At 32.8% G+C, this 10,784-nt stretch overlaps 1 protein-coding gene across 1 annotated transcript; it reads right to left on the bottom strand.

The window, feature by feature from the left end:
- Window positions 1-314: 314 nt before the first annotated feature.
- Window positions 315-7,292, bottom strand: LOC110999322 (cell division cycle protein 20 homolog). The gene is made up of 10 exons (XM_022268329.2): window positions 6,700-7,292; window positions 6,519-6,625; window positions 6,286-6,447; window positions 6,010-6,103; window positions 5,020-5,249; window positions 3,959-4,105; window positions 3,585-3,712; window positions 2,859-3,006; window positions 1,822-2,021; window positions 315-1,143 (listed from the first exon to the last, which is right to left on the bottom strand). Exons 1-10 carry the CDS (start codon window positions 7,001-7,003, stop codon window positions 1,044-1,046), a joined length of 1,620 nt encoding a protein of 539 aa, XP_022124021.1. The 5' UTR covers window positions 7,004-7,292; the 3' UTR covers window positions 315-1,043.
- Window positions 7,293-10,784: the final 3,492 nt, after the last annotated feature.

The raw sequence follows: 10,784 nt of genomic DNA on the forward strand, positions 1-10,784 counted from the left end.
ATTTTTGCGTTTCACGACTGTCAGCGCTATTTGTCATGAAATGTCAAGTATCTTATTCGGAACTTTTATCTTTCGAATAATTTATGTGTTGCATAGCTATTTGGCACTTTATCCATCATACATTGTGAAACAGGCCCTTAATATTCTAACCTAACTTAACCAAACAATAATATATATCATCAAATTGAGGCGACGGATTTCTAAATCGTTACCCAATGCTTAAAAAATACCTACGTTTTGAAAATAGTCATGCCAGCATCCGCTACAAATTTCCTGTTTTGTAAAAACTCTGTAATGAATAATAAAAAGACAAATAATGTTAAAACCTTTATTTAAAATTACAATTAAAAACCTTAACATAATTCTTAAATCCATACAAATTAAAACAACGAAGCCGAGGTAATGAAACGTTAAATTGAAAATAATATTAAGAGATTAATTGAGAATAAGTTTAATTAAATAATATTAATTAAAGTAAGCGAGAAACAACATATCGTGATACATTTTACGACCTCAACTTCTTGCGATTTAAAATAAACATTCGAAAATATATTCACGAAATCGATGGCACAAAAATTATATCTAAAAGTGAATCGAAGTATATCCTACGCATTATCAGTCTCATTTGTATAATCGATATTTGATTAATTCTCGACTACCCTCAAATAACGTAAGTACCCTACATTTATACAAAAATAATTGAACATTAAAATCGAACTGGGATCGAGTCAAGTGTAGAATCTCTTCATTTCAATACGAATTCGTCAACAAAAAAGTTATTTCATTAGGTTGTGAAACCTATTCTAAACTGGTCTCCAGATAAAACATAATAAGTTAGTAAAATAATTACCCGATTACACAAGTAAATACTATGAAAATATAATTTATTTATTTGAATTTTTGTGGAACTAAAACATATACGATGTCAGATATTTTAGAAACGGTTACTATATTCTTCGTAATGGTCAAATTTCTTCAATTATTTGGATTAGGCATAACTAAAACATGGATTAACTGTCCTAAATAAGTTCAATACAACTAAGTTATCGAATTAACGAGTTCATGTTGAGAATGGATTTAGCTGCCTTTGTGTCGACTGCGTCTTTCTTCTTCGCTGGATCCAACATAAACACCTTCCAGAGTCTGAAATTTGAAATTTCATTTTGATATTACCATTAACTAATTTACGAGTTTTGGATTTGCCTATAAACCGAAAGTTTGTAAAGCGTTTAAATTTATTTGTTAAAAATTAGAATATGTTTTGATAAATAATTGTAAGCGGCTGCGCCCTGCGAACTTTGTTTCATCTTAACATGAAATTTTTGCTTAGCCTACCTTTTGAGTAACTACATACCAACATATCGTATGGTGTTCTGGCTGTTCGTACTAACAATTACAGAAAAAAGAACCTAAAAACAGGTTTTCCGGCAATTTTTGTTTCTACACAATTGGTTCAGTTGTCTTCGCATTTTAACTTTAACAATAATAATTTTCGATTCATTTTTATTTATATACGAAGTGACCAAGTGGCGGTAAAAGGTTTAATTTCTAAAGTTTGGAGTTAGTAAGCAAGGAAAGCACACTGAAAAATATGATTGAAACGGATGTGTCGGCGCCCTAAAATTGTTATTATAGTAAATCAACCTGCCTAAACCATCAAAGTATGTATATATACTATTAACGTTATATTAAAAAAAATATATTTGTGACCTATTCCATAAGCCTAATTCCTATTAAGTTTGCTAAAGATTGTAATAGAACTTTTTTATTTTTTCCATTACAAGTAAAAACCTTAAGATTATCTTTAAAATGACTCCTCACCGTAAGGTCTCATCAGCACCCGCGGAGAGAACAGAAGTGCCGTCTGGCGAGAGACAGAGATGGAGCACTCGGGCGACGTGTCCGGTGAGCTCGGCCACTCGGGCCATACTGGGGTACTTCCAGATCACCAACTGGTTGTTGGCGTAGCCGTGCCCCGAAATCAGCTCTTTGTAGTGGCTACTCCATAGGATCGAGCACACCTGGTTTCATACGGATTAATAAGAATTAATTTCCCATTTATGCTTTCAATCACCAAATATTTTAAAGTGAGGATAGAAAATGTTATAGAAAAGATATTCATTTAAAAATGACAAGAGAACTTAAGAATATTGAAGACGTCGTATGAGTCCATTTGCCAAGCACAAAGCAAAAGAAAATGCGAAATAACATATTATTAAAAATAAATCCACCAAGTAATTATCAACACAATCTGTTAACAGGACATGTTCAGATGGCGGATGTTAAAATTTTGACGCGTGTTTTTAAATCGCGTGATAAAACATCTTGATCGCGTTAACGCGCATCTGCGAGCGTACACGCTCAGAGATAAATCTAGACGCAGGCGAACGCGCTTTGATAGGTATGTAACGTCGCAATTGGACGATTTTTGTGATATTTTTTTCGTATTCAGTTCAAAATGAGAGTTAGCGCTCGACAATTAAACTATTTATAGATTGAATCGCGCGTTGACCTACTCTAACGCGCGTTATATGAGAACAAGGCTTTAAACGATGAGCAAAACGTGAGACAGGCGAGGAAAAGAGAGATTTGTTCCTAGTCAATGGTGTACTGCAATGATAGCAAGCAATTCCGTATTCAATATACATTAACATGTTAAGACATACATCTATGACGCCACATATGTTTATGTTTAAAGAACATTATTTCTCATTACAAAAAAAAATATTTTATTTACATGAGAAACTTAATATTAATATGTTAAATTTTAGATCAAAAATATTTTTTTTCAAATTGATATATACAACAGCTCCAAAGTTACAAAGACTAATTATGTTTTATAAAATATTTTTTAAAACCTGTGATTTAGTGTCAACAGTGGATATGTTAGCCCCAGTGTTGACATTCCATATGCGAATAGTCCTATCGGCTGTTCCTCCGCCCGAAGCCAGGATGCCGTTGCTCCAAGGGCACCAGGCCAGGCCCTTCACTGCTGCCAGGTGACTTCTTCAAAGATTTAAACGTTTATTAGTAGATAAAGACGTTACTTTTAAATACACACACGTCGAGAGAAATTTTTCAAAATATTTTTTTATATGAAACAATTCTTTTGTATTATAAATGCATCATGTTTGAAATGCATCATTTTTGACGTCTAATAAGTCGATGAACGCCGGCTGCATGCACGAAAAAGCATGACTCATTGTCCCGTTACGCTCACTGTACGCTTACGCCGTACTTTGCATACAACCATTATTAATGGTAATTTTTATTTTCATTAATTAAAAAAATTGTCATTTAGATAACAATTCAATACATATCTGTGATATTTACGGAATCTCTCAAAAACTATGTATTTTTCTATAGTAGTAGCAACATTAAATCTGAATTTTAAAAAAATCCATCTTCAATTCAAGGCTCCCCCCTCGAGGCAATGAAAATTTTACAAGTGTGTAATTTTTTTATGAAAAATTCAACCAAGAATTGTGTTTTTGATGAAAAATTCAACCAAGAATTGTGTTGTGAAATAAATTTAATTATTTAAAGCAATTACTACCAAGTTAAATAAAAAAATATGAAACTACCGGAATGAATACAAGTACTGAGTCTGCGAGTATTGGTGACCCTGTGCGAGTGGCCATATGTTGAGTTCATTGTCATTTCCACCCGAAGCCAAGTATTTTCCATCCGGTGACCACTTTAGGTTACAAATCTGTAAAAAAAGTAAAAAAAAAAACTATTACTAAACGAATTAGATAATAGGTATGTAATAAGTTTCGTAGTAAAAAAATGTGGCAAAATACTGAGAATATCAGGGCTTTTAATATCTCTCTGATGTAGATAAATTTTGTTTTTCTTGAAATACAATTAGCTGCTAAGGAGTTCAAGGACAAACAAAAGAAACTTATTATAAGAGCACAAAGATTTATATAATTTCTTAATAATAATAAGTACAGACCTCCTGCGTGTGCGCATTAATAGTTGCGACGTTATGGTCCCGTTGTCTCACATCGTGGTGTACGATGTTTCCGTCCCTTGACCCACTCGAGACCACATAGAGGTTCCAGGCCAAGGAACCTACGCGAGCACTGTGACCATCCATCACCTTAAAATTGATTTAACGAGTTCAAAATGTGCGATTTTTAATTAAAGTTTACAGTAACTAATTCAAGATGAGTTTCATTGTTTAATCATTAATTCTAATATAACTTAACTAAAAAAATTCTTGAACATTAACTACTATTAATAAAGTCTAAATGAAAAATATCCAATTATTAATCAAAGGTAGAGGCTATTCTTTTTGTTTATTTATAAAACACCTAATCTGATATAGAAAAGAAGTGGGTGTGGTGGAAACACAAACTGGACACAGTTTGTTCTGTCCAGCAGGACGTCAAACATATTTAAATATAATTAACTTATATACTTCGGCCAATGACATATACTTATGTATAATTATAACCATTAGACCATTCTAATGAATGCACTTAAAACGTCACAAACCAATTGAAACATTGACAAACATTCAAACACTCATTCTCATACTGCTATCACGGGAAGTGCCTACAGGTAATTGTATCTTATTTCGCCCATACATTGCACAATACTGAAGGGAAATTATAGAAACTAATCGTGGTTGATGACACAGAAGGCAAAACATCACATAGTCGTTACCCCAGCAAAATGGAACAATCCAGAAAGACTCTTTCTCAACTGTTCACTTTCATAAGAGAGTCGCTGGACAGAAACCACTGGAAATAGATACATACTCCACTCCAGATGCTTTCTACCTGATCATGAGGTTCAAACATGAGCTGAGGAAGGCTATCATGTGGGGAAACATAAGTCCTTATCAAGTTTCCTATGCATGAGAAGGGTTTAAGTTATGAAAATATTAATCCAATATTTATGTTTTACGGTTGAGTTAGACTGTTATGGAAATCAAAATAATTCTAAACATAATATTATGTTATGTGTCATGGTTATTTTTAAACGTAGATCAGATTATATCATACATACCCTCAACCTCTTAATCTTCTCACAATCCCATAACTCTACGACACCAGAAGAAAGCCCAACAGCTAAGTGTGAGCCACTGCCTTGAACCCATTGAACTGAACACACAGGGTCATTGCCCTCTAAGCACATTAGTTCCTCAATCTGTCCAGTTCCAGCATTCCACAAAAATACTGCACTGCCCAGAGCGACTGCTAAGATGTTTGATGCACTCCAGTCAAGAATGTTGAGGTCTGAAAACCATTTTTTCAATAGAAGCATGCGAACATTTTGATAGTCTAGAGCACAGAACAGCCCTTTTCATAAAAACCTAAACTTAATTGTCTGTCATAACATTACTGTTCTGGTCTTATTTACTTATTTATTCACATTTTGTTACATTTATACAAAATAACAAAATAATATATAGTATGCAACAGGTCCTTATAGCTAACATGCTCTGTTCTAGGCAACCCTAGACAGGGAAAAGTCTATCAATAAAAATATAGTTTGGTGCAAGAAGTGCGTAACGAAATCTTTTAAAAAACCATACTAGTTCAAATCAAATCAAAAATCATTTATTCATGTTAGTAACATAATGTACACTTATGAATGTCAAAACAAAGAAATTTAATGTATTTAATCTTATACAATACAACAATAAAGAACAATAACACGGTACCTTACTGTAAAAGGATGTACAGTTTGTACAGATACCAAGAAGCAAAGATTAATATTTATTACTATGTACACAACTATCTTTTGAGTTTAATCAATCAATGCAATATTTGTTCATCTTAATAACAATTATCTTATTAATATAATAATTATAAAACACTACCATATAGAAGTACCTTGTTAAATAATTTATTTTAATTTTAAAACAGTTAGTTTTAATTTAGTTTATTATATTAGCACCCTTTAAAAGTTATTTTTAAATATAAATCTATCCTAAGTATTATGTAATTGTAGACTATTACTGGCAATTTAAAGCCTATCTCATTATGTACTCACAAAAGTCATCTACAATATCAGGAGCATCAAGGATTCTATCTGGACTGTGTGGTATGTAGCGAGATGTATTTTTAACAGTTGATGGAACTTTAGCCTGTAAAGTATTAAGAGAGAGTTAAGCATGAAATCAAGCAACATATTAAAATAAGTAACATTAAGAAAATGCCAATAAGATATTTTATTTTTATTAAAATTTGTCTGTAAATGAAAGTATATCTAATGTATATTAGATACAAGTCATTAACATTTAAATAAAATTAACATTTAAAAGATTACCTGTGAATACACCACTCTTAGTCTATTCTGATAGCCTTCAGGAGCTGCAGGAGCCTTACAAGTATACTGTAGAAGACGGCCTTGGTCTGTTTCGCCTAATGCCTTGCTGAGAGCTTCAGTAGCAAGACTCGGTTCATCAGATTTTTCCTCTTCTCGGGTTAACTAAATATTAAAACTTTTACATTAATCCATAAATTACAATAAAATACTAAATATAAAATATTTGTACCTACCATGTAATGGCAGAGATCATAGTTTGTGTTGCTTCTTGATGGAATGAATCTATCTGCCTTGTTTGGAGTCTTTGAAGCCTTGTTTGGTGTTGGAGTTGTTGAACGACCTATAGTATACACTCTGTTACATCCAATGAAAAGTAAAGTTAAGATAAAGTGCTTCTGATAAATTAAAGATTACCTGGAGATTTATTCTTTGATGGCGTCTTTTTATTCTTTCTTATATCAGCCCGCGTCGGTGTTTTGTTTGCAGATAGAACACTATTATTGCAGCTCTGATTGGCGGATACAGATAGCTTGTGCATAGATTGATTGATTCCGCTCAAGTTAGCATTCGATATATTTTTAGACGTGCTTAGACTTAGAGACGGATTCATGTTTTCGGCGCCACTTTTTTTCACCCAACGTTGAAGAGGGCCGCGTGTAATAGGTCCATCTATTGTTGCCAAGCTATTTAGTTCATTTAAATAGTTGAATTGTGCCATTTGTAATACAATACAAGTACAATCACCACTGTAGATAGCAATTTATAATGTCAAAGAAACATTAAATCAAATTGACCTGCAAGATAGTCACTATATTAAAACAAAATAACGATTAAAGCCGTTAAGTTTATAAGTTATAATCAGTTTAAGAAGACACTATAGAGTTATAGACGTAAAACACCATAAGAAACTTGAAAAATCCGCATCAGGATTTAATTCCTAAGCAACTAGTGTAAAAATTGTCTAGGCAACATCGAAACATTTATAACGATGGCCGTTAAATTTTTGAATTTGAAAATGAATAATTGTGAATTGTCAATGATTGTCAATCTTTCAAGATTAACCATAATGATCCCAGGAGATCTAGCCATATTGGTGTCGAAAGTTTTCGACATACATTACCGCTTTTGCGTAATTGTATTGTCGAAAACGCTTCGTTGGTATCCAAGCGGCATGTCACTACAGTACCGCAAAGTCGACAGCGTAGCTTCGAGCTGCTGTTCGTAGCACCTTATTCCGTCATATTGTCTTTGGATGAAATGTATTTCTAATATCACTTAGATAAACCTAATCAAAGTAAATTCTTTACAATATTATTATAAATTGACAATAGGAAGCTGCAAAATGGACTTAAGAATGTGAGCAAGATAATTTTCGATGTACGTAGACGTTATGGAAATATCAAAAGTGACATAATATATAAATTTATATGATATGTGAAAATTACCTATGGTTTTATTTTCTCTCAAAAATTTAAGGTTATGATTAAATTAAATATTTTGAACCTGCATAGTCGCTGTATACAATAATTAGTAGTACTTATACTTTATATTTTTAGGATTTGGTCTCACAACAACTAATCTGAAGAAGCAACACATTTAGAAACGCACTATAGTGCGCATTACTATGGGGCTTAGACAGAAAACAAATCACTGTTTTTAATTGTGACGACTACGTTGCATTGTGCCGAGATAACCTCGGACAGTATGAAAAATAAAGAGTTATTCAGAGTAAAACATGGCATTAATAGACAACATTAATAGAGTTCAATAACTCGTAATATTCTCAAATTTATGAAAAAGTCTAAAATTTAAAATTATTACATCAAATGATACAAAACAGTCACAGATTAAATATTCGTCTTCGCCTGACTTATCATAATATTAATAACTGTGTTTGTGTTAATAAGTGAATTAGTCCAGTGGAATAAGCGAGAGAATTTGACGGCACGCTTGTCCAGGTCACCACCGCAGAAGAAATTTAGCCACCGCTTGAATGATTCCATGTTATACTATTCAGGGAAGATAGGACAAGGATTCATTGCTTTGCTGTTTTATAATAAACGGCGATCCAAATCTTGGAGAGCCGCACACATTTGCCAAAATACTGCCTGCCGTTACCTGAGCCTTGGAATGAATGAAACGCCCAAAGTTGAGATCGGCTGACAGGGTAAGGGCAAAATAACTTGTGACGGTCAGTTTCTTGCAAAACTGACGGGAGGTTGGACTTAATCCAACTATTATACAAGTCTATTATACAACTCAGAAGATAGGCCTTGGTTTTATTTGTGTTAAATTGGAGGTTCGCATATGCAGAAACCTTCTTTAAAGTGCAATTTAGACATAAAACCATACCCGCAAAAGAATATCATCATATAGCCTTAAAATATTAGATTTTAGCATGTCGTTATTATCTATATTTTTTAAATAATTTTTGTATGAAGGAGGTTAGTTAAAAAGGCAGGATTTAAATATTTATAAGTAAATGTAATAAAAAATAACCTAATAGGTAGTGTAGGCCAAGACTGTACATTTTTCTCACTCCGAATTTCTCAGTTTGATAAGCGTGATACCTTGATAGTATAGCCAGATGTAGACACTCACATTAACAGTTCACGCTTATATTCTATTGTTATACGCGAGTAGTCATTATTTAAAGTACCCCGATGACCCAGAAACCCAACAGGTAGGATTAGACTAATATGGTTATCGTATATTTCGGCGGTAGTTGGTACAAATGAGACAGCGTTATCGAGCGCTAGCGGCACGTGCACCTGACGTCATTTCCCCACTACGTTTCGGGTGTAAAAACACCCGCGTCGCCGCTGTATTGGCACGCCCCATTTAGGCCGAGCTAAGGTCGCCAAAACAGCCCGTGCTGAGCTGTAAAGGCCCGTAAGGCCAATAGCGAGATTCCTTTAAAATAATGTATCGGCACGCAGTCTTTGGATGCTTCGAGGTGCATTGACCGACTGACCAGTTTTAACCGACTGTCACCTCTCCCTTTCTGCTAGTCAGCGTTCAGTATATTAATGTTCAGTATATGGTTTAATGTAGTATAACAATGATATGAGGTGTTTGAAGATATTTCTTACCTAAGTTGTAAAATGGTCTACCCACTTGAATTATTATTAAAAATGTGTTAAATTATTGATATCTGATCTGATGTTATATATTACTGTATCGCATGTTTTATTTTTTATGTCTGGGCGTATTCCGAAATATACATTGAAACGTCAATTATTACATATTTAAATAATTATTTTTAATATGGAAGAGGAGGCTCACGGTTTACGTATCATCGTAGCAGGTTTGCAAGTGCAAAAATTCTTATATGATCTGGTATATATATTGAAAAATATGAAATAAAAAGATGTCATTAGTACAATTTATTCATAAATGTAAAGAATAATTCACAAAATAATGTTTCTATAATCTAAAATATTACTGTAAACATTGCAATATCTCTACCAAAAAATGATAATTCTTTTCGTATTTTAATCACTAAAATTACATAATTCAAATAATTATAAAAATCATAAGTCAGAAACGGATTTTTTTAGTCACAACTTAAAAAGACGAATTAAAATTAGGAACAAAAAATGCAATAATTGAGCATTAAATAGTTATCACGACATTACACTACAACAATCTCGTTTCATTATAAAATTGGGATAAACTTCAATCACTGATAGCACCATCAATTATTACATTACAACTTCCCACATGTATCTTGAGTAATAAATTTTTAACTGGCAACAATTCGCGCATTTCCCTCAAAATACGTGCGGGTAGCCATCATTAAAATCTCACCCTTAATCACTATGACTATTTACATGCATCCTACCAAAAATGGCACTGTTATGTTATTGGCATAAAATCGAACTGGCAACTATTTTTCTATCTGGGACGGTCACGAAGGCAGTGTCTGATTAAACTTTATAAACGGTAAATCTTTTGTATTAACTCTTTTGGCATTCATTATATTTGTGGTGGGATTCAATATATACGTATACCCACAGATACAGATAATTAAAACTTATAAAAAGAATTGTCATGGCTGAAATTTACGTAACATTACAAGTTACGAATAGCTTATCACATAGAAGAATTAAATGGAAGACAAAGATAGATATTCTTTTTTAAATTAGCCATGAACTATTAAAGCAGAATTTCAATTCACATATAAGAATGAGTAAGAGACCTCACCGCGAACGCACGTAAAATCCATAACGTTTTAATTTTGTCTATGCTTTGTTCTGTCTTATTAGGCACGATTAGATTTCTGTGCCTGACACATGTTCATTCAAGTATAACCACTGAAGTTCGTCCTTACAAAGTATTACAAAGTGGAATGTAAGCATTTTGAAACCTTTAAAATCTAAACTAAAATGCCTTTAAAAAATCGTTGTATAAAACGTTAATTTTTCTAATTTATCTATTAAATTTGCTTACTGAGATCGATGAGCACTAAACATCTCGCAAACATTAAAAATATAAAA

This window comes from Pieris rapae, chromosome 3 (genome assembly GCF_905147795.1).
Source record: "Pieris rapae chromosome 3, ilPieRapa1.1, whole genome shotgun sequence".
Lineage (NCBI taxonomy): Eukaryota > Metazoa > Arthropoda > Insecta > Lepidoptera > Pieridae > Pieris > Pieris rapae.